Source organism: Alternaria viburni (genome assembly GCF_023758015.1).
Source record: "Alternaria viburni strain BMP 2772 chromosome Unknown scaffold_7, whole genome shotgun sequence".
Taxonomy (NCBI): Eukaryota; Fungi; Ascomycota; class Dothideomycetes; order Pleosporales; family Pleosporaceae; genus Alternaria; species Alternaria viburni.
Genome location: NW_026055776.1, coordinates 1,086,287 through 1,110,339, shown reverse-complemented (window position 1 = coordinate 1,110,339; position 24,053 = coordinate 1,086,287). Strand labels below are relative to the sequence as shown.

The following is a 24,053-nucleotide window of genomic DNA, read 5'->3' as shown; positions in this document are numbered from 1 at the left end:
CGCTCGCTCATTATCTGTTGTTGTTTTGACTCGGCTCCTTTCGAAACGTTAATGCTCTTGTTCTAGTGCAGCCCGCGCATCCGGCGCAACAGCCTATCACTTTGTCATGGCTGGCCCCGCTTGAGTGATTTACGGTGGTGTTGTCGCGCTTTATGACGTGGCAAAGAAGGAAGTTTCGGGCAGGCCATCTGATGTACAATGTGACGTGAAGATCAAAGCAGCCTTGCAATTGGAATAAGCGACACGTCCTGACCAGCTGTTCGCATTCATCTGGAAGCTTCGAGGGTGGATCGCCGTGCGCCCCTGGGGTAGCGGCAGTGCGGCATGTCAAGCGCACGGTTGCTCGGACACTGGTCTAGCGTGAACGGGGATGGCTGCCCGCCGTAAACAACTCTCATAACATATACAAACCACCCCGCCTCTACCGCTGCCGGATTATTTTGCGACAAAGGGCCAATTTGCGCCCACGATGGAGAAAGAGACGTCGGACCTGCTCAAGGCACTCCAGAAGCCGTCGACCGATGTCCAGTCGCGCCTGGCCCTGTTCAGCACGCTCAAGTCGAGCATCAAGCACAACCGGGTCCCTGAGAGTTGTCAGGCTCCTATCTTCGAGTGCATCCGCATCGCCTGCACCGCCGCCACCTCGGCCGCGCTCGTGTCCACGGGCTTCTCGACGCTGAGCCACTTCATCAAGCGCCTGCAACTGCAGAAGGAGACGTCGATTCTTACGTCACAGTCGCCCATACTATGTTCCATCCTCGCCGACAAGTTGGGCGATGGGCGCGAAAGCCACCGCAGCGCCGCCTCGCAGATTCTGGCCGACCTGCACTACCTGTGCTCCATGGAAATTGACGCGCTGATACACGATGCCATCAAGAGCACAAACCCGCGCGCCAAAGAATCCGCCATGTTGTGGGTGGTCAAGGTTGGTCCCCCGTAGCGCATCGGGCAGGCGCGGAAATGTTCTAACGCTTGGGTGACGACAGATGAACAAGAGCGAAGGGCTCCCTTTCAAGAGCTACTCCAACCAGCTCGTGGCAAACTGCGAAGACGCGGATGCCGGCGTGCGCGACACGGCGAAGAAGGCGGTTGTGGAGCTTTTTGGGTACGTCCATTGGCGGATATGCTGCACCATGGTAGCAACTGACATCACGACAGACACGCTCCGGAACACGCCAAAGCCAACCTTAAGAAGCAGCTCGTGGCCCTGAATGTCCGTAAAGCCATTGCCACCTACATCACCTCCCACCTCGACGACGACGCCATGGCTAAGAGCGTGGATGTCGCGCCTGCCCAACCACCCGCCCCCGTCGTCCGACCCATCGTATCCAAACGCGCCCAGACGCTGCAACCCGACGTCGGCTTGGCAGAGAGCTTTGCGGATGAGCAGCCTCCCCCGGTCGAGGTTGTCGTCATGGACCCCATACATATCTACACACAGCGCGAGCTCGACGACGTGTTCCGCGACATGGCGCCCTGCTACGAAGGCAAGGAGAGCGAGGGCAACTGGCTGGCCCGAGATAAGAACTGCACAAAGTTGAGACGTATACTCAAGGGCAACGCGCCCCATGAGTTTCACGCGACTTTCATCGCCGGCATCAAATCGCTCCTAGACGGTATCCTCAAAGTCGCCAACTCGCTCCGAACAACCATGTCCACCAACGGCTGCCTGCTGGTTCAGGAGCTTGCAAAGACACTCTGCTCTGCGATCGACCCCTGGGTTGAGATTCTCCTGCAATCCTTCATCAAGATGTGCGGTGCTACGAAGAACATTGCAGCGCAGAACGGAGCCGTTACAGTAGACACCATTTTCCAGAGCGTGTCGTACAACAGTCGCGTATTGCAGCACGTAGCCATGGCCTCACAAGACAAGAACGTGCAACCCCGAACCCACTCTGCGACCTGGGCAAAGACCCTGATCAAGAGGCACACCTCGCATATCGAACACTCAGGAGGGCTGGAGACATTGGACACCTTGATCCGGAGGGGTGTCACTGACGCCAACCCCAAGGTGCGAGAGGCATACCGAAGCGCCTACTGGACGTACGCTTTAGTATGGCCTCAGAGGGCCGAGAAGTAAGTTTGACTACGTGGAGGCATCATTAGTCACTAACACAGCTTTTAGGATGTTCGATACGCTCGACAAGCGAGAAAAGACCGCACTCGAAAAGGACCCCAACAACCCGAACGGCTCAGCCCCCTCGTCCACGACAAGCACAGCTTCGTTTTCGAAATCAATAGGCCCGGGTGCCTCGCGGAGTGCCCTGAAGGAGAAGATTGCTGAACAGAGGAGAGCAAAGCTAGCGGCCGCAAAAGGTGTCCCCGAACGCCCCAACTCTGCTGCTGCTAGTTATACACCAGTGCCAACATCGCAATCGGCCAAGTCTTTGGGCGCGAGAACAACGTCGAACCTCTCCACGGCTTCTTCGGGACCGGCGCGACCACCCTCTGCCATGTCCGGAGAGTCAACGAAGTCAGCGCTGAAGAACTCCACAGGTACCGGCTCCTTGATGTCGGGCACAGTCCGTCGTCCGGTACGCCGACCAGAGTTGAACCGACCAGCGACCGCGGATCCATATGCTGTTCGACGACCAGGGAAGAGCACGCCCAACATGACCCCAGAGAAGACACCTGCTCCAACGGCGACCAAGAAGCCTGCTGTACCGAAGAGCAGCTCAAGGCCGCGTGCGCAAACACAGAACAGCCCGCAAGTTAGTCCGGCGCGGCCCAAATCAAGAATTGGCCAACCCATTGCCCATGGCAAGTCTCCTAGTGCGAGCTCTCGTCGCGAGAGCCCGGCTGTGAGCCCAGCAAAAGAGGAGGACCTATCGATGGTGAAGCCTTGGGTTCGATCACAAAGCCAGCATGACGCAGGTACTATACCATTTCGACAAAGGAATGGTCTGGGTGGAAGTGTAGCTGGAGACGATGAGGCTGTGGATGTGGGAGATGAAGACAACTTTACCATGGTCATTCCTAACCTTGCGAAACCAACGACACAATCCACACATGACACGCCACCGAAGCCGAGAAAGTCCATCGGTCGACTGCCAATACCCAGCCCTCGTGCTGCAGCACTAAGAAGTCCAAAGTCTATGGGGCACCTAGACAGCGCTAGCCTACGGTCTTCGACACGCAGCCCACGCCTGCGGTCGCCAGATCGACCAAGCACTCGCGGTACCGACGCCGGAGATGAAGTGCAAGTGTTTGAGGATCCATTTGTTGGCGAGGAGCACACACGTGTCGAGAATGGATTAGAGAAGCCGGTCCTGGAGGAGCTTCCCATCAACGAGAAGAGCAACGAGCGCCGCCAAAGTACTGGAAGCATGACAAGCGATGTCATGATGGGCAACGATAACGAAGAGCGCCCTCGCGGCCACCACAAGACGAACAGCACAGGAAGTGTCCTGCACACGCAAAGCTACGAGACAAACGATGCTGAAGTGCTGAAGAACCGACAGCTGCTCACAAGCGGCATCAAAAAGATCGAAGGACGCACAGTCGAAGCTCACATGTTCCGCCGCATGCAGGACATGGTCAAGTCGAACCAAGAAATCTGGGGGCCGAATGACGAGAACTTTGGCAGGCTATTACTGGCATGTCTGGATTTCCTTGAGGCTCCCGTCCACGAGTTGAAGGCGCCTCAGATGAAAGCTGTCAATCTAAAAGTACAGGCTCTAGCAACAATTCGCGCGTTGCTATCACTCTACCGTAAGGAGACTTCGAAGTACTACTCCCGCGTCCTCCGCACTATCCTGCAAACGAAGGCACAGTACGAAAGCACATCTCACATCGCTATCGACCTCGAAGCGACCGCAGATGAGATTGTCAAGTATGGACAGACTCTGGATTGTCTCAACACCGTCCTTGCGATGATCGAGGACACACCCGCATCGACGCCAACATCCTCGCCAAACTCCAAGTCCTCAGTCTCTTCCCAACCGGGCCAAGCGTCGACTCGGTCCACAACCATGGCCTTGACCACACTCGCATCCCTCGTGCAGATGAGCGGCGCCAAGAACGTCACACTGTCCGCCGAACAGACTGCGCGTCTAGGCAGACTAGCCGTACGCTGCATGGACGACCAAGACGCCGACGTGCGCAAAGCAGACATCGAGTTCTGCATCGCCCTCCACGAACGCATCAACGGTTCCGACGGCGCAAAAGAAGATGGCGGCTTCTGGAAAGCTGTTGCCGGCGCGAGGGAACAGCACTTGAACCTCTTGACATACTACCTTGCCAAGAAGGCTAAGGCCTAGGTGGCTGTCCTTCCTTTGCGATTGAAGCGTTTGGCTTGATTGAGCCTGCACAGCTAGCTCTCTCTGTATTAGCACTTGGAATGTCTCGTTTGTTGGAACTGATTGGCGGTTAGGAACATTGGCATCTCCTATGTCACTCATTTGGTCTGGCGTTTGACCTTTTGTGGCTTTGTTTTCCTTGAAGGCGTTTTGAGAAAAGCGGGATCGCTCCGGTAGTCAGTCACTTTTCATCAACGTCTTGATTCGTTACTTTCTAGCCTTGTTCTTTGTGGGGCAGTAGGGTCTAGGGCTGGGAATTGGTAGTTGAGATATGTAATTCTATGCAACTTTTTCTTCTTCTTAAATGTATGGTCCTGCTTGGTTGGGTGATACTCAGTCGTGTTGATGCAACATGAAAGGACGCCTTTTGCGGAGGTCGCAGCTGGTGTCAGGCTGTGTAGAATGGATATACGGGTGTGCAACATGCTTGGAAGTTGGGGTTTGAACAATAGTGCTACAACTACTGCGTCTACTCCAGCCCGTTTTGATCTCGTTACTTGAGTATGCAGGCTAGAACAATAGTGTGTAGCTTTGGCGTGCGGGCTTATGTCATGCGTGGGTGGCTTGACAGTAATTGATCCTCAGATTTTTTGCACTGCTCTTTGGTGGAACACGATGCAACATTTTAAAGCACGAGGCCTATTTTAGCCGTAGGAATATTCATCAGGCTCGAGTGCGATAGCCAAAATAAGTCGATGGCATCACTTGGGCAGCGCCTGCCACCCCGATTTCTGAGGCTAGCGCATGACGCGTACCTAGGTACCCACTTCGGACGCGTCGAGCTCACTTGGGCAGGGACGCGCCGTTTCCCTCATCACCAGCACCGCACAACCAGATTTCAGCCTTGACGAGCCGGGAGATACAGCATTCTTTACCGCGATAGCTTGCTACATCGGTGCCGCATCAAGGATGGCGACGCCTTGATAATGCCCGCAATTGAACCGCATCCAAGACACCGGCTCCAACGGAATTGATGTACGCTCAGACGCAGGGTTGACCCAAGTATATCAATTATCACGTCTTTACGGCATGATGGAGATGGCTCATCTTCGTGGTCTCGTGCTCGATGTAGGCGCCAGTAACGCTAACGTCATTCTCTGGACGGTACGTGCCTAGGCCCTCCAGCGGTGCGTACTTCTCGCACAAGTACAACATGTCGTTGTAAGCTCTGGGTTTCATCAGCTCGATTCTACACTCCTCCAGATGAATACTCACGTGGCTCTCGAAATACTACCCGGATGGCCTGCGGAATCGTTCAGATATATATGGATACTGTATAGTCGATTTCGGTCGTCCCACTCATCTACAGGCTCGGACGGCTCGATATGGCGCTGATACAAGCGCATGTATATCGGAGAATTGAAGTGACAGGCCCAAGACGCTCTCCAGGTGCCGAACTCCATCTCATTATGGGCATAAAAACACCCGGGGTCGAACAGGATCGTGTCGCCAGTTTCCATGTCGATGCCAACATTCTGTTCCCACAAATCACCGTGGATCAACACTGGCTCGATATTTCGACCATCCGACTGGAGAGCACCTAGGAGTCTTGGAATAACGACAGCGATTACCTGCTTGCAGGCAGCATCGAACTCTGGCCAATGACCGTTGGTCTCGTTGTCATATTTGATCACATCGTTGAGCAGATTGGTAAAACACGCCGTCCAGGTCTTCTCCCATTTTGTCGTCCGGACGAACTTGCCGCACACTGTTGGCACGTGGAATCCAAACATGCCAGTCGGAGGTTTCCCTTCGATGTGCATTTTGGCAACTCTCTCCACAAGGCTTGCCGGCTCTGGGGCTGGCACGAGGTCCATGTCGTGGTGGTCCCCAATGAAGAAATAGAACTGGGTGCTACCATCTAGATACTTTCCCCATCCTGTCGCTCGAGGAACCAGACCTGGGACTATCTTGTTGATAGCGCATGCAGATTCGTACTCGCCTTCGACAAGAGCCTTTGAGCCCTGGCCGGTGGCGCACTGTGTGTTGCAACGATATGTCAGCAAGTACAAACACCCTCTACTCTACCACGACATACTTTGAGGAAGTAGCTCTTTGAGCTTTGGTCCGGAAGTATCACGTCAATCTTTGCTGTTTTCGTCCAGGCAGAAACACCGCAAGGCTCTGCAGATACGATCCTGGTACCGACAGGCATAGCTAACCCGTAGTGCTTAGTGTACGAAATCTGACGTCGGGGTTGCAGGAATGCCTACCTCTGGTCACAGCCCGGTGAATGCGAAACGTCCCTCCTATTTCGGTTTCCCATTCTAATGGATTCATCATGGCGAATATGAAAGACTAGCACGCGACTACGCGTAGGGGACCCGCACTTATGATATGTCGGCTCTCGAATAGCAGAGGGAACAGCTGATGGAAGCCTCGCATGCGGGTACGTTATCTTCTGCTTACGTTGGATGCTGAGATGGTGGCACGGGAGCAGCTTCGGTGTTCACCGCACGCAAGATGATTTGCGGGTCGGCAGCCACGAGCGGGACGTCGCTCCCGCCCTTGATACTCATCGATGTATCCGCCTCCCTTCCAAATATCCGAGTGACGCCACATTGCAGGCATCCATTAGATGGACCCCAGGACTGCGCCCAATTGACAGGGCTGCGCGACTATGATTAGCTGGGTTGGCACTCCCAGACGACCGAACACTACCCCGCATGCAGCCCCCAACTTGAACGGCGACTAAGATTCATGCCACACACGACCGGTCAGGATTATGAGGCTTAGATGTCGCCACGCAATCAAAGTATCTCTAGGCACGGCTGTCGCGTATCCAAAGATGGTCGAGCCACCGTTCGCGAGAACCTTTGCCCAGGATGGTAAGTGCTATTGAACGAGTATCCAGATCGCACTCTTAATAATCGTATAGTTCTCGAAGCCCTTCAAGTTCCGTAATCTGGGTGGGAGAAGCCGGCGGAGAGAATCAGGCGTTGTCGACCCGTTGCTCCTGCCAGACCAGGAAGATGATGTTCGATCCTCGACAACTCCTTCGCCGTCCCAGATGTCCGCGTCCCCAACTCACATGGCTTTGACTGGCGGCCAAGACCCTGGAGCTTTAGGATTGAATGTGGTATACACGCCAGACAATGGACATAAAGCCGACATCGTCTTTATCCATGGGCTTGGTGGCAGTAGCCGTATGACCTGGTCGAAGCACAAAAGCCCTGGACTCTTCTGGCCCTTGACCTTCCTGCCACTCGAGCCGGATATCTGCCTAGCGAGAATTCTGAGTTTCGGCTACGATGCCGATTTCACGAATGGCAGTAATGCTACTAACGTGATACTGGACTTCGCCAAAACTCTACTGTACAATCTCAAATATTACACAGATGTACAAGGCGAAAATCTGAATATGGGCCAAGTGAGGTCACCTGTCCATACAACGTGGCCTTTTCTAAAGCGCATTTTAGGTACCTTTGCTCTTCGTAGTTCACAGCATGGGTGGGCTCATCGTGAAAGAGGTAACACCATCCATCGATCTGGGCGTACCTGACTAACATTATACAGGCCTATATGCAAGGTCAAAACGATCCAGAGTACGAGAACATTGTCAAAGCCATTTCAGCAATCATTTTCCTCTCCACCCCACATCGGGGCACCAATTTGGCCAATGTGCTCAACCGAATATTGCAGTCGACTCCTGTAACGAATTCCAAGCCTTTCATTTCTGAGCTGACGCGGAATTCGTCTACGTTGCAGAAGCTGAATGAACAGTTTCGTCACATTGCACCAAAGCTGAAGATCGTTTCATTCTACGAGACACAACCGACTTCGATCGGTTTGAAAAGTGCGCGAGTGGTAAGTGAACCACTGACACTGTACACAATTTTAGCTTCATTGCTAACATGCGAAGATGGTGCTAGAAAGAGATTCGTCGCTGCTCGGATATCCTGGAGAGACATCCAACCCTCTGAACGCAGACCACCACGGTGTCTGCAAGTATGAGAGCCCTCACGACCCGAACTATATCACAGTGAGGAACGTTCTCAAATCACTCGTGAGCAAGTCAATATCGAAGAGTCAATCTGGAAGCCAGAGCGCACCGAGAAGGAGACGATCAAGGGATCTCAAAGCCATATTAGCTATCGCCGAGTTCCCCAACACCGACTACATCTTCTTCCGGGACCAATGGGTGCAGGGGACTAACCAATGGATTCATGGAGAACAACGCTTCGTGGATTGGCTTAATCCTCACATATCCTCTCATCAAATACTTTGGCTGAAGGGGGCCGCGGCACGAGGAAAGTCGGTTTTAAGTTCGTTCATCATCAACAGCCTGATCGAGCGCGATTTCCGCTGTCAATACTTCTTTGTGCGGTTCGCAGATAGAAGAAAGCGCACTCTGAGCTTTCTCCTACGCTCAATCGCCTATCAGATTGCGCAACAGTTACCTGAATTTCTGCAAAAGGTAGCGGAGGTTGAAAGCGAAGCCGTCGACTTTGAGGCTGCAAACCCGAGGACGATCTGGGATCGGATATTCAGGTCCATATTGTTCAAGCTCAGTCCTGGGAAAACACTTTACTGGGTCATCGATGGCCTTGACGAAGCTGATAATCCCAAAGCCCTGATAGACCTGCTCTCTGACATTGCTGGTTCTGCGACACCTATCCGAGCCCTTTTGGTTAGTCGCGACACTACAGAGATAGCTGCTGGTCTAGAGCATACACCAAACACAGTCTTTCAAGAGACGATCACCATCGAGGGCCATGTGGATGACTTACGTTGCTACATTGACCGGGAACTCATCTTGCCTGGTAGTAAGGGCTTCAGGGATGACATCATACAGCGTATCTTGCATGAAGCGCAGGACAACTTTCTTGTAAGTTTGATATCCAGTACCATGCTATGATTTTGCTAACCTCTCAGTGGGTACGACTTGCTGTAGAGAAGATCAACTCGTGTCATACGCACTCCGCCGTCGAGCAAGCTTTTCACGAGTTTCCCCGCGGAATGGAAGCAATCTACGACCGGATGGCTGTTACCATCGCCGGGCACCAATCATCTGCTGACACCGCTCTAGCGTCAGCCGTTCTTCAGTGTGTCACATGTGCATTCCGCGCCCTCACAATAGAGGAGCTCTTGCAGGCATTAGAAGGTGACGCACATGAGTTCCTAGACATTCAAGATTCCATCAAGAATGTCTGTAGCGGGTTTGTGGTCATTGACAATGATGGCAACGTTGCGATGATTCATGAAACGGCTCGAGAGTATCTGCTTGGCGCCGACCGCCGACCTTTCCAAGTAGATCGACGTCAGGCACATGAGCAGTTATTCTTAAGCTGCATGCGATATCTCATGTCTAGCGGCCTTCGACCAAAACTTAATCATGGCATACCAGATTTTGCAAGCTACAGCTCGAACTGGTGGTCATCCCATTTGGCAGCAGTGCCAGCCGGCAGTGAAGCCGTGGCTAGTGTCATAAACAAATTCCTGACAGGTCATTATGTACTGACGTGGATACATATCCTAGCAACTGAACTTCGACTTCGCATACTCATTCAGGCGTCGAAGAATTTGCTCGGCTATGTCAACAAGAGGAAATCCCAGCTTCCAGCCAGCATCGGAAAGAGGGACGTTGTGGAACTGGAGCAGGCCGAAGCCTGGGCAGTGGACTTCGTCAAAATCATTGGCAAGTTTGGCGCCATCCTGCGACGCAACCCCCCTACGATACACAAAACCATTGCTCCTTTCTGTCCGCATAACTCAGCTATCTATCAGCAGTTTGGTAGAACAGAGCAAAGGAGTCTGATGGTTTCCGGGATTTCGACACAGACATGGGACGACTCTCTCGCAAGATTGTCATTCGGCTTTGGTACCTATGCCTCCTTTATATCCACTGCGGGAAATTATGTCGCTGTACTGGCCGCCTCGGGAAAAGCGTCTTTGTTCGACACCTCCCTCTTTGAGGAGACAGCGACGAGTCCCATCAGACACGGTGAACGTACATACATGATAAAGCAGAACTCTTCCGGGACATTGCTCGTCACATACGGCTACAATACTACGAAGATCTGGGTAATCTCTACGGGAGACTGCATAGCGACAGTGGCGAACCCAGCGACAAGATCGCGTCCACTTGTCATCGCCTTTGTGAACAACAACAGAACGTTGTTAGTTGGGTCAGACGATAAGCAGTTACGTTCACTTGAAATCAACGAGCCATCGCCGACTTGGGATCTTGTCGCGAATTTTGAGGAAGAGGAGCTCCAAGGTCACTTCTTGAATGCCGCAAGCTACATGGCACTTAGCGGTGACGGCAGTTTGATGGCAGTCGCGTACCGTGGCCATCCACTATCCGCGTGGGAAGTGGAAGGCCCTTATCATATTGGCCACTGCTGGCGCGCCCGGAAAGAAGTCGCGAGAGGCGAAGTCGCTGCAGCAAAGTGGCTCCCGCATTCTCCGCAAGTTCTTGGACTATACAATGATGGGGTAGTCTTCAGGTGGGATCCATACGGAGGTGAGCCCGAAGAGATCTTCACAGGCGCTTCAATACTCACTGTTAGCGGAGACGGAAACCTATTCGCAACAGGTGATGTACGGGGTGCGATCAAGATATATACCACCAGCACCTTCCACCTAATCTACCAACTTGCATCTCAAGACGCCATCCTTGGCTTGGCGTTTAGCGCTGATCACAGACGCATCTACGACGTGCGAGGCTACTACGGAAACACCTGGGAGCCTGCAGCATTGGTGCGATATGCGGAGAGTGCAATAAAAGGAACGGATACCGAAGGCGAGTCGGAAAGCTCATCGCAAGAGTCAATAACGCCTGTCCATACATCCCGGAGGATAGATGCGATTACCGTGCTCGCAGCTTCGCCAAACGGTCAGTACTACTGCTATGGGACTGAAAGCGGCCGCGTAATGCTATGCAACACCAAAGAAGTCGAGGCGACAGAACTGCATACCTCCAAAGGCTTTTTGAGCATCGAACAGGCGGCATGGAGTGACGATGGCCGTTACATATGTTTTGCCGACTCGGGCAAGAAGGTTTTCGTCATGGTTATGAGCAGGAGGAATGCATCAAGCAGTGGCAGTGTTGCGCAGCATCTATTCGAAGTCTCACTCAAGACCCTTACGGATGGGTCTATACAGCAGCTGCTGTTCCAGCCAGACTCGAGCCGTCTGTTCGTTGCTACATCAGCCACGCTCTGCACGATGTCTCTCGAGTTAGCCTCGGTAGTGCGCTCAGTACCCGCGCCCGAACATGACTGCAAGTGGATTGCGCATCCTCAAGATCCAGCGTTGATTCTTGGCTTTGGTCAAAACTCGGTCGTGATGCTATCGTGGGACTTGGACGATCGTGGCACGTATCGTATCGAGAGATCACTTGAGCCAGATACTTCAGCCATATCAGATCAAGAAGCTGCGGCAAGGACCGTGGAGCGCATACTAATCACGTCGGACAAGCTACATATCCTCGTTCAGATGTCGCGAAGCACCGAGTCCAAGTTAAAAGAGTTCCTCTACTTCGCGACCTCATCGTTCTCCACAAGTGCGAGCGTCGAGACTCAACCAGAAATGGCCGGCGACCATCGACAGATAGTCGTCCCCATGCCCCTCCCAGATGAAATGGCTTCTCAGATCGGTTTAGCACTGTCTTTCCTCAAACGCGATCGATTGCTCTTCCTGTCACGGAAGTTCTCTATCTGTTCCTGGGAATTTCCGTCGGAAGCTAGACTCGCACAACCATCACAGGTCACGAATCAACAAGCCCATGAGGAGAAAGGATCCAGCGAGATATTTGCATTACCAGCAGACTGGGTTAGCAAAGATTGTCTCGAATTATGTATGATTTGGCTCCAGGAAAGATCTCTTTTGTGCCCGCGGAATGGAGAGGTCGCGGTGGTGAGATGCTCAAGCTTCAATTGAGCATATACGGTTGATTATGTAAAGGGCCCCACGCACTACATAGATGCTTCTGTCGCCACGCAGTTCCTTTGTGGTAATCAACGAGAAACAAGCATTCAGCAAGCAGGCATAATCCGCCCATGAAGGTGAATGTTCCGCCTACACCCATCGATGTCATCATTGGTTGCAGAAACGATACTGTGACTGCTGCTAAAGCACAGCGGAGTATATTGCTGGAGACTTGTGCGACTACCGGTGCTCGATTGTTCTTGTCTACAAGAAGCGTGTTGTATATCTGCGCGATCTTCAGCTCTCAACCTCGGTATGAAGGAATCTCAGGAAGACACTGACGCTGAAGTCGAGCTGCATACAGAACCCCGTTACAAACTGTAGGACGAGTGATATGGCCATTGGCTTTAGTGTTTGAGCATCAGTACAAGTAGAGTTCGGAGACATGGCGCACCTGTTGATAATGCAACACCCACCCATAGGTTACGATCGACGCAACAGTCATGAACATGGGTATCCAGATGACCTGCAGACGAGCCTTCTCGACAGAAAAGCTGTCCAAGTCGTCTCCACCAATCTTATCGGTAGATAAACCTTGCGCATTACGAGCTTTGCGCCATGCTCGATTTAAAAGCCGGCCAGACACGAAAGTAGATACAGCTCCGCCGATACCGAAGGGAAGATATATGAGTCCGGCTTGGAGCTCATTCAGTTTATATACGTCGACGAATAATGTTGACAGTGATGCATTGATACAGGTGTGTACAACGTAAAGTAGTCCGCACGCTGAAATGATGATCGCGTTGTCTAAACGTCGAAGTATCATGAGCGACTTCAGGGGATTAGGCATACGCCAAACTCGTGCAAGCTCAACATCACTGACATTCCAGTGGCGCATCATGAGCGGAGGTGGTAGCAGAGGCTTCGTCGGCCGCACTGAGCCATTACCCACGATTTTTCGCGACGTCTCCGGTAAGCACAGCAACATAGCTGCGAGGCAAGATCCCGATACGATGCACAGGAACCAGAAGATCCACGGCCATCCAGCGACCGACGTGAGGCTACCGCCAAGGACTGGTCCAATGCTAGGTGCTGTTGTCACACTGGCAACTATGAGCAATTCTTCATCTTGATTTCGGAAGGAAACACGAACGCGAATGATACCAGTGCAGCGAAAGAGCCTCTTTCCGCGGGCGACGCAATATCAACGACAACACCGTATGCTATCGAGAACGTACCTAGCAGCGTTGAGAAGCAGACTCAACGACTGCGATAACACGTACCAGAAATCGCCAAAGCCTGCAATGCGCGAAGAGCAAGAAGCGCCGGATAAGTCTTCGACAACGCAACAGCAAGGTTCGCGATGAAATACACGGTCAAAGTGACAGCATACACCGGCCGCCGTCCCAGAATCTCTGCTGCGTCAGCTACCAGCATAGGCGAGAAAGTGGCGACCGCCATGTACGTCGTCACGGTCAAGTCGATTTTGTTGACAGACACCCCTAGTTCTTTTGATAGCGTGGGAATGGCTGGGAAGTAAATGAAACTGCTCAACGTGGAGAACCACGCTGCATACGATGCTAGTGCGACGATGCACCATTTTTCGGCTTTGGTGAAGACGGAGTAGCGCTCGATGGTTTCGGTGTCGATGTCGCGATTACTTTCGGCGGTAACATTTTTGCTGGACATGTCTTTTTTGGTGGAGCGAGTTGTTGAGAGGTATCAATTGCGCTTCTGGCATTGGGGCTGATGCTGAAGGCTGGGGTACGGGGCGTCGTGACGTAGCGGCAGGCGGCGTCGTACACATGCGTTTACCCCCCCGCCTCGATCGATGCCAATAAGATATCATTCCAGTACACAGAAGCCGGTCACTTCGTCATTGACGTGGTCTGGTAATGTTTTCTGCTAGAGCACTGCTCGTTGCGATTCGAAGCCGGCTGTTTGCCGCTAGCACTGTTTACTCCTTCTCTACGGTACCCTTATCATCTAGTACAACGGCTCTAGATGCATTCGATGTGATCTCACGATCACTTTGCATGGTTTTGCTTTGATGTAGGCGGCAGAACTGTTCGGGTTTTTCGGAACATGAGGTGGTGCAGCGACAAACCTGCGCATCTGTATGCAGTGTCCAGTAGTTGTACCTGCCGCTACACAAAGCTACAGTGGTAAAAGTCGCGTAGAGCTTCAAAATCGAACGTGAAGCATTACAGATTGCGTCCATCGTGGGACTTTAGGCGTTCGCGCTCGAAGCGCGTCCCGGGTGCGCGTCATGCACTAGCCAGCCCCGAACCAGGGTGGCGGGGCAGTGCTAGACAGCCATCACCAAGAAGGAAGCCTGGCACTGCCACACTTGCAAATCACTTACATTGGGAACATGTTACGCCAATTGCTCCTTCTGGCTTTCATACTGCCAACGTCCATTTACCACACAAATGACTGATCACTAGAGTCTATAGTCAGTCATCTTACCGCACAGCCACTGTGTCTCGCACCATCTGTCGTAGGTTACCTAGGTACTTCGATTATAGGCGTAGCCTGATAACACTCGACATGCCTGTCGCGCGAAGCTTCCGATATCTGACCAGGTGAACAATGATTTTGCTGTCACGACACGACGAATATATCTTTACTAACGCCGAATTGATTAGCTATGGGCGCGATGCAGTGACTGGTTTGATCGATGCCCTAAGGAGACTGACGGCTAAGCGAAAAGGGCGCTGCTCTCCTAATCCGGACTCCCCCGAATCTCGAGAAGCAACACGAGCCACTCACGACTCCCGTAACACATCACCACCACACAAGCAAAGACACTCTTTCGATAGGATAGATCCCATTCGTCAAATTCAAGAAGCAACCAATGCACCCACGCGAACGTACCGATACCGGGAACTCAGCGGAGTAAATTCAATCAGATTACTTCTTTTTTTGCCTGACTCCGGTGACGAAGACTTCCGCTGTATCATCAAAGAGTACGACGTTAAGTCAGAAAGTATCCCTTATATAGCACTCTCCTACGTCTGGGGAGATGCTTCGATAAGGCATCCAATTTTCCTGGATGGCAGAATTGCACATGTCACAGCGAATCTCAGAGAAGCTCTGACACATCTAAGAATAGCGTTCCCGCAGTCCAACTTCTGGATCGATGCAATCTGTATCGATCAAGATAACTCGAAGGAGAGAATGCACCAAGTAGGGCAGATGAGAACTATCTACAGCAATGCAGCTCAGGTGGTAATGTGGCTGGGTCCAGGAAACCGAGACATCGAGAAATTGAGCTTGATGATAGATTCTCACTGGGATCACTGTCTCTCTCCAAACAGTGGGAACGATTTCTGTAACTTTAATATAGATCCCAGCATCGTCGCCGCGATAGTGCATCTCGTGCAAAATCCATACTGGTATCGGGTGTGGATCATCCAGGAAGTCACCGCTGCCAAGAAATCCACAATCATGTGCGGTACCACATCCCTAGAGTGGCCCCGTTTGGGAAGATTCTTGGATAGATTACGGTTCAATCACTTCGAACATCCCGCTGGAATCAAACTCCATCATCTCGACCGTACGTTGCCTATGATTCGTCTATACAACTGGAACCACAGCGTCATGCATCTGGCAGCCGCATTGTACTGGTCTTCAACGAGTTATGCAACCGACGACCGCGACAAAGTGTATGCAATCCTAGGGTTAGTGAACAAAGGGGCTGGCCGGCTCCTCTCAGCCGACTACACGCTTTCGCCATGCAACGTATATTGTCTTGCCATTCGCGCTATGGCGATGGATTGCAAGACAGGGGCTTGCTATCCCGATACGCGTATCTATATGAATGGAGTAGCAAAGAAATGCTTAGATGACGCGCTTGAACGAGACCGAACGACAGCAGCCAAAGAGGTATGTCAATCCTGCAGCGGTCCGGGGATTTGGTGGTTAATACCATTCTAGAGTTCAGTTGAGCACGGAACCATTATCAATACAGGATGTCATGGGAAATTATGTTCAAGTCATTCCAGAATGAAGCATCTTGCAGCTTGGCACAGTTCCCATAGATATGGTTTGAAGGTGAACGATTACAATGCGCCGTTGGTATACCATCCGGATGACGTGGAAGATAGACCTTTGCACGCATTCTTCACAGAGTAAAACACGGCTTGGTTTCTGTCATATCGTGATAGTGTCCCGAGCAAGAGGAACCTCTGGGAAGCAATTGCTGAATCCACAATGATTGCTGAACTGCAGCCTAGTGCAGTTGAATTTGTTGCGTTGTGGCTAAACTTCCGTCTCAGAATACAGGCTCTTCTCCTAAAATTGCATCTTCCCAGCCATGCTACCCTCTAGTGAATCACAGATATCCTCTCCAGCCCACCCACTCAACACCCTTCTTCAACACCACCCCAACAACCCACGACTCAACCACACTCAGAGCACCCACCACAACCGCCGATGCAACCGCCCCCATACTCTCCCACCCCTTCTTTCCAAACCAGCACTGCAAATCAAGAACCACCGGTGAATGAACCAAGAAAGCCGCATAACTATACTTCGCCACATCCACGGTGCCTACCATCCAGCGCTTGCTCAGAAAAGCCAAACGCGGATTGTAAAAAGCCTTCAAGAGAAGCGAAGCGAGGGTCAAGCCAGCGAATTCGTTGAGGAAGGCGTAGAGGAACGCGAGCATATTTGGGCCACCGAAGATGAGAGGGACGATCTCGCGGAAAGACATGCCGGTGTCGAGTAGCGATTTGATGTGGAAGAGACTGAGAGAGGCGATGGAGGCTGTCATGGTGCCGACGATGCGTAAGGTTGATGAAGAGATGGCGTTTTGGAGGGAGCGGCCAGAGCGGTGGATGAAAATGCCGGCGGTGTAGTAAGTAATGTACTGGGATACATACGCCAGCTGGAGGAACAAGGGCCAGAAGGCTCGGCCTACGGGGTAGTAGAGTCGGATCAAGAAAGATGATGTCGATACCAGGCCTAGTGTAGCCAGAACATGGGTCGTGCGGAAGGGCTGTGGTTCCTCTGGAGCGTTGGCAATATCCCCTTGGGATGGAGTCTTCGTAGACGGCGCGCCGGTCTTGACACCGCTAGAGGCAGAACCAGAGTCTGCTTTCTCGCTCGCCAGCAGCGGTCCATTACGCGCAAAATACCCAGGCAACACCCCAGCAAACACCGCATCAAAAACCAAAAGCGTAGCACAATACCAGACCGGCCCTCTAACCCCCCTCACACTCTTGACCCCCTCCCAAACCTCCCTCCCCACCACGCCCCATCCTTCTCCCTTCAACCTCCCCGCCAATATCCCCCTCGCGAAACCCCCCCTCACTAGACAAAACACAAGCGTCGGTACACCCAACCTCCTCCACTTCTCGCGCAGGAACTGCGCTCTAGTTTTCTTCTTCGCAGCGATGGAGGAAAAGTACGCGGAGACAAGGAAAAAGGAGCCCATGAAAAAGGTCTGGTTTGTGACGTTGAAGAGGACGAGGGCGGGTGAGCTGCTGGGGTAGTAGCGGGGGGAAGTGTAGGGCCAGGGGCCTGCACCACCGTAGGGGGTAGAGGCGTGGTGCAGGATTACGAGGGCGGTTAGGCTCGTGCGGAAGTTGTCTAGGGCGTGGGTGCGTGGATTGGCCATTTTGGAAGAATGGTATCTTGAGAGGTGATGTGGTATCGAAGCAAGTCATTCTAGGAGGCGATTGCTGTCTCTTATATCTTGCTCCATTCCATGTATGTGGTCATCGTTTTGGTGGTGCATGTAAGCAGCGGAGTATACACGCGTGAAGAAAAGTGGGGCTGGAGCCTTGTCGTGTAAGACGGAATAAACGAGACGGAATGATCATGGCACGGAGTTTTGATAGGCCCTCGTCCAACGCCATCTCGCGTGTTCTTATCTTTTTATCTTCAGGCGAAGTAGCCATTCATTTCCATTGCGACTACCAGCCGCTCCATTTGATTCTCTTCTGCTGTGCCTCTTCCTTTGCCGTAGCCCTGTTTGCCTGTCAGGCCTCGGCACACACTTAGGAACACCCGGATCTTTCCTCTGAGCTTTGCGTAAAGACCTTTGACACTTTCTTCAGTTTGTTGCGTGCTCGCATTCTGCATCTTCGCGAAGAGAAGAATGTGGTCGAAGATCTCTTCTACAAGCGCCATGATCTTGCGCTGTCGCTTTCGGAGCAGAAGCGCAAATAAGATACTGTCTAGGCATCTCTCGTGCGAATCGCGCAAGGATGCAACACCTTCCGTGACACGGACTCCGAGTTCGCCCGCTGCGTCTTCCTCATCTAGCCTCGTCTCGACGGTTCGGACCAAGGTGTCAAAATCGTCCCATGGCTCTGCAATGCCGGTCTGGAAGACGTAGTTGGTGAGCGTTATCACGAAGTGATACGCCTCGGTCCTGAAGTAACGAGCGTTGCTATCTGCATACTCGCGTGGTAGATGCGAGACGACGAACAGCATGCGCAGAAGCCGCAGCAAGAATTTGAAGATGTAGTCGTACTTGTCCAAAGAGGTACTCGTGATCACTAGATTTAGCGGGGCTGGCGCCACGTATTGTAACCGCAGGAAGTCAAGAGCATGTAACGCATCAGGGTCCATGACCTTCTCTTGTTCCGCCTCCGTGAGGTTGCGGATAGCGAAGTTGAGCTGTCCGGGAAGCTCATCGTTGTCTCTGTTGTTGAGGAGCGCGGTAGGCGCAGCTACAAGCTCATCGCCTTGTGTTGACTGGTAGAGCGTCGAAGAATAGTAGCTCTCGCTGAGAACGCCTCGCAATGCCAATCGAAGCTCCGAACTCGCTGGTGGCCATGACGTTCGAGACCCTAGTTGTAACCCCATATGTACTCCACTACGCATCTTTCCTTTGTGACGCTCGGCACTCTCGCGGTCGGGGTCAAATAGGGCAGTTGCCAGTAAGGATGAGAAGACACCATCACCTAGAAGGTGGTACTGCCGCTGCAAAGACAAGTGAAGTCGCAATTGATGTGAACGAAAGAACAAGCGGATCGTGGCTGCGTTGACCAGTTTCGCTTGCGCGGTGATGAGTGGGCGAAACGACAGAGTAGATGCTAAAGACATGGGTGGCGAGAATGTGTTGGAGATGGCCTCGCCATCATCATTTGTCCTCTCTAATGTCCTCTCTATGAGAAGCTGCAGCTCGTCTGGTAGCGCTCGAGACGACCAATTCGGTGTGTCATCCATGCGCCGGATAGAGTCTTCAAAGTATCGATCCAGGTCTTGAGGGTTAGTCGGGACCTCAGTCGCAAACTCTGGTGCTGATTGAGTAGATAGAGGTCCTGTCTCGTCATGTGATCCTGTGCTGAAAGCGAGCAATGCTTGTCGGAGCCTCTCTTCGTACGCTTTTGCCTTTGACGCTAACATCTCGATATCTTGCCATTGAAAGCCCCAATCCATGTCCGGAGGCTGAACTGCTAACCCATCAAGGCGAGCCAGGGGATGATAGGGATGCTGTAACTTCAAGAAGCGAAGACTGTGACCTGTCTCGAATATCGTGTTGCCGTCTTCTGGGGAAATGAACCTTGGCATCATTTCAGACCTGTACGTGTAGTCCAGTGTGAGAGTATCGCCAGTGGTGTCTTCAACGGTCACAAAGCTGTTGCGTTGCCAAATAGGCGCAGACACTTGCTCTTTCCTTATGCCCATCCATTCACCGAGGAGCTCCAAGCTTGGTCTGGACACCTGACTGAGCACCTGGCATGATAGCTGTCGAAGCTGTTCATCCCCCTCTTCCAGCTCAAGCAGGCGGTGGTGTAATATGGAGGACAGTTGCTCGTTGGTTTTAGCGTGTTTGACGGCATCTGCCATACGAGCAACGTGGACCAGAATATTACGAGGCTTGGCGAACTGATGCTGAAGCTGAATGAGCGAGCGGATCTTGGTAGATTGCTTTCCCAGAGTGTCTTCCAGGCTTGAAAGGACACTCGATATTGATGTGGCCAGAGCGACTCTTGCGGCGATCGACGCGACCGAGGCAAAGGTGCGCTCTGCGAAAGAGCGTAGATAGAGGAATGTGTTGCCGATGAATGTAAAGTGCAAGATCAAGCTCTGTGCTGCTTGTAGGCTCAGTCCCGAAGCTCGTCCATCCGGTATGGCGGGCTGGAACGTCTTCAGCTTTGGGTTGAACTGGAAGAGTATAGAGGACCGGCCTAGACCAAGGTTCCAGAGCGATTGCAACAGCACATCTCCTTTCAGTATCCGACCAGCGTTCTTGCCCTCGTCTCGCACCAGCGTCGCATCGAAGGTCTCGGGGCCATGCTCGGTTATATATGGCGTCTGGCTTTCGACGTGCCTTCCCTTTTCGAACGACTCCCAAGTATAGAACAAGACATCCTTATTCGCAGGTCCCAGGTCAAGGGCTATCTTCCAGACGTCTTCTTCAGGTTCTAAGGGCGGTGTTTCGATGGGAATGCTGTCGTCGTCGAAACTGTCGAGCTCGGGTAGGGGCCCAAATTCAAACGTGTCCAGATCAGGCAGTCGCAATTCGCGTTCGAGGTCATGCTTAGGCGCGTAAGGATGGTCGAATCTGATTGAGGAGACTGTGGCTGGTCAGCAACGCGTTCACATGCTCGGACGAAAAGACGCGACGACCCACTGTCTAGCTCGAGGGGAGCGAAGAGCGACGACTCTGGAGAATCGTCGTCAAAAAAGGAAGGCTGCCTCCACAGATGCTCGGTACTGAAGACGTCGTGAATCGAATCACGCGCATCCATTGCGGCGGATGTGGAGTAGTCGAGGGTGAGGGAGGGGTATGACGCGCCATGGTTTTGGCGACTCAGCCCTACGCGGACCCTTGCGCCTTCCGTCACTGTACCTGCAGCTCGCGACTGCGCGTTTCCTTCACTCACTTCCCTTCACTCCCACCACCAAACATCACAACATGCCGCCCCGAAAGAAGGCAAAGGCCAGTGCAGCTTCAACGCCCCTGCGCGACACTCAGCCCCAAACACCGCAAGACTCTGGCGTCGTGCAGTCGCAAGATGAGCTGCTCAGCGATCCGTGGGCCGACGAGCAGGAGACACAGCTATTGAAAAGCATGATGAAGTGGAAGCCTACCGGTACGACATAGCGCACTCTATTATCAGACACGTGATTGACATCCTCAGGTATGCACAAGCACTTTCGCATGATCTCCATCCATACCGACATGCGCTCGCATGGCTTCGCGAGTGACGACGCTCCTCACACGCGCATACCCGGTGTCTGGAAGAAGCTGTCGCAGCTATATGACCTGGACGCCCTCGATACGCGCGAGAACGAGTTTGCTTTCTCCGAAGACCCCGACCCGCTAGACCCAGACGACGCCAACAACATGCCCGAGTTCGAGCTGCCAGAAGACGAGTATGGCATGCTCATGTGGCATCAGCGCTTCCATCGTGAATCTTCTGCGGCCGGCTCGTCGCCACCCATGACGCCCATCCAAAAATACAAAGATCTCTACGCGCCAGGCATCGGCCTACTGAAAGACCTCCCCGATGGCGTGCACTCGCAAAAGGCTGAGAGTGTGACCGAAGCCACTCCCGTACCCAAGAACGCAAAGAACATAAGGACAGGCAAAGCTGCAAAGGGCGGCAAGGGTACTAAGGCTGGAGCTAACGCTGCAAAGAACAGTAAGGCCCAGAGCACCGTATCTGAATCCGCAGAAGAAGAGGACGAAGATGATGACGATGAAGAATCTAGTGCCGAGTCTGAAGAAGACAGTGCGCCAACTACTCGCCGAACGAATCGCGCGAAACCAAAGCCAGCGCCTAAGAAAACGAGAAGAAGGTAGATAATTGAAATCTGGGCTTGGACAAGGCGTTTTGGTTTTATCGATACCCGGGTTCCACGTGTTCTGTCGCAACAACACCTGAGCACGTGGAGCAGAAGCGTCTGATCGCTCTCGAATACATGCACCTCATACAAGGGAAAAGCTGGACGGGTCTGCAGACTACATTAAGATGAGTACATGCAAAGTGGGTGTGTTAACATCGATGTAGACCCTAAGGTGTCCACTTTTTCTCTAGGTTGACGTGCATGTGTCATTCATATCGCCCCAGGTGATCGTTTGGTCAGATCTCACAGCATTGGGCGTTTGCAGATTCACATTGGTAGGGCGTGTTACCTCTCCGTAATGTATGCACCGTTTGTATGGTCACGGGAAACTGTTGACGAACGCGTAAGCCTTTGCTATAAAACTATGCGCGCTTCCTCTCCTCGTCCTCTCAATTCATAGAACAGGTTTCTACTACGGCCGACCATGGAGAAACTACCACAAGAAATACTCGACAATGTTTTCGTCCATATCACCCATACAGAACCGGCGCCCATTAGCGAGCGATTTGACGGACTTTGCAAGCCCTCCGTCCGTACAGTACTCAATAGTCGGCTCGTCGCGCGTCGCTGGTTCGAGTCGGATATTTTGATACGCGATTTTGTCGATATAGTCTCCCGGACACCTCTCGTGTGGTACAAACATCGACTCCCAGTACTTGAGGAGATCACTGAAATTCCAAAATACACTCGTTGGTTTAATCAGAGAATCACGATCTGTGGTATGGATCTGGGCCTTGTTACCCTCGGAGAGTACGACCGCTGGGGTACTGGGCGTGACGAGCTCGACAAGGAGAATCCAGTGACGCAGTACCTAGTACATCTGTTGCGCAAGATCAGCTGGGTAGAGCACTTTCGATACTACCCCATACACCCAAATTGCCTCCATGGAACCTGGCCCAAGTGGGAAGTATCCGAGTCAGACCGCGTTTCCCTTGAGACTTGCTTCCGAGGAGGCCCAGAACGCTCCAGGTACGGATATCCAGCACTGAAAGAAGGCGAATACTCTTGGTGGGGCGTTCAGCTGGAGAGCGGATGGATCTTCCCCAGAATCATGGAGGCATTTCAGGAGTCCCACCTCTGGTTGAAAAGTGTCGAGAGTCCATTACTCGGTAACAAGGCATCGTATTGCGCAATCTCAGGAAGGGGTGATCCCTTTCACAGCACCTCTTTTAGGGAAAGCGATCTATTGCAGTGGTTCCCGAAGACACTGACGCGCGTCGCTATCAATATCACCCGTCCCATGACTGGGCCATTGATGAACTCCGGTGGCCTTGAAGAGCTGGTAAATCTAGAATACTTGGAGATAGCACTCTCGAAGACTCCTGAGATATCGATCGGTGACGGCGGACCATTTGGTGCACCTTTTGATTTAGGCCCATGGTCCTCAGAAGTGTGGTACCGACTCGAGAACTTGAAAGAGTTCCGATTGATATCAGACTATCAGTACTCCTTCGATGAATGGGATATCCTAAACATTCTCAACTTCTTTCCGAACCTGGAGCGCCTTGCATTGGGACATATTCTTCTCGCGAGCAGTCATGGGGATTGGTGTAGTCTGCTACACAAGCTAGCGGACTTCAATTTGAAAGAGCTATGGCTGCTAGATCCTCGTCACATCGTCTTTGTCGGTCCCCAACACCACCACCAGCCTCATGTGGGCAACGATCCTGATCTGGCGATCGAAGGAACACACAATACAGACTACCACGTGGTAAAGTACGTGTCAGACGAGCACATGTTGGATGCAGCACAGGATGTGTGCGTGATCGACACAGAAATGGAGTGGCCCGCTGAGGGTTGTGTATATCCCCGGTTGAGTAGAGATTTCCGGTATGGTGGCTTTAAAATCTTCGAACAGTTCAGAGATAGCAATCCATCGTGGTGGTATTCTGCACGTTTCAAGAAGATCGGTATCGGGGCGCCGGGAGAACTATCGTCAACAGAAGAGCTCGAGGAGTTGGATTCCTGATACGGACAAGATGACTTATACCGACTTACGCCAAACACCGAGATATGTCCTGAAGGGGTTCGACATGTTTTTGACGGGTCGTACGGTACAAGGTCGCCATG

At 52.5% G+C, this 24,053-nt stretch overlaps 7 protein-coding genes across 7 annotated transcripts; 4 read left to right on the top strand and 3 right to left on the bottom strand.

The window, feature by feature from the left end:
- Positions 1-469: 469 nt before the first annotated feature.
- STU1 (suppressor of tub2 mutation) lies at positions 470-4,259 on the top strand (the record flags this gene model as incomplete). Its single annotated transcript, XM_049353229.1, has 4 exons — positions 470-925; positions 987-1,105; positions 1,159-2,076; positions 2,126-4,259. 4 exons carry the CDS (start codon positions 470-472, stop codon positions 4,257-4,259), a joined length of 3,627 nt encoding a protein of 1,208 aa, XP_049212608.1.
- A 1,053-nt stretch (positions 4,260-5,312) lies between these two features.
- Positions 5,313-6,031, bottom strand: J4E79_004341 (uncharacterized protein; the record flags this gene model as incomplete). The annotated part of the gene is made up of 2 exons (XM_049353228.1): positions 5,313-5,466; positions 5,724-6,031. The coding sequence occupies 2 exons, from the start codon at positions 6,029-6,031 to the stop codon at positions 5,313-5,315; spliced, it is 462 nt and encodes a 153-aa protein (XP_049212607.1).
- A 1,298-nt stretch (positions 6,032-7,329) lies between these two features.
- J4E79_004340 (uncharacterized protein) lies at positions 7,330-12,196 on the top strand (the record flags this gene model as incomplete). Its single annotated transcript, XM_049353227.1, has 5 exons — positions 7,330-7,668; positions 7,815-8,105; positions 8,161-9,126; positions 9,174-12,074; positions 12,122-12,196. The coding sequence occupies 5 exons, from the start codon at positions 7,330-7,332 to the stop codon at positions 12,194-12,196; spliced, it is 4,572 nt and encodes a 1,523-aa protein (XP_049212606.1).
- A 4,464-nt stretch (positions 12,197-16,660) lies between these two features.
- J4E79_004339 (uncharacterized protein) lies at positions 16,661-17,793 on the bottom strand (the record flags this gene model as incomplete). Its single annotated transcript, XM_049353226.1, has 2 exons — positions 16,661-16,699; positions 16,729-17,793. The coding sequence occupies 2 exons, from the start codon at positions 17,791-17,793 to the stop codon at positions 16,661-16,663; spliced, it is 1,104 nt and encodes a 367-aa protein (XP_049212605.1).
- A 266-nt stretch (positions 17,794-18,059) lies between these two features.
- Positions 18,060-20,881, bottom strand: J4E79_004338 (uncharacterized protein; the record flags this gene model as incomplete). The annotated part of the gene is made up of 2 exons (XM_049353225.1): positions 18,060-20,707; positions 20,764-20,881. The coding sequence occupies 2 exons, from the start codon at positions 20,879-20,881 to the stop codon at positions 18,060-18,062; spliced, it is 2,766 nt and encodes a 921-aa protein (XP_049212604.1).
- Positions 20,882-21,048: 167 nt separating this feature from the next.
- On the top strand, positions 21,049-21,939 carry J4E79_004337 (uncharacterized protein; the record flags this gene model as incomplete). Its single annotated transcript, XM_049353224.1, has 2 exons — positions 21,049-21,226; positions 21,275-21,939. 2 exons carry the CDS (start codon positions 21,049-21,051, stop codon positions 21,937-21,939), a joined length of 843 nt encoding a protein of 280 aa, XP_049212603.1.
- A 468-nt stretch (positions 21,940-22,407) lies between these two features.
- Positions 22,408-23,952, top strand: J4E79_004336 (uncharacterized protein; the record flags this gene model as incomplete). Its single annotated transcript, XM_049353223.1, has 1 exon — positions 22,408-23,952. One exon carries the CDS (start codon positions 22,408-22,410, stop codon positions 23,950-23,952), a length of 1,545 nt encoding a protein of 514 aa, XP_049212602.1.
- Positions 23,953-24,053: the final 101 nt, after the last annotated feature.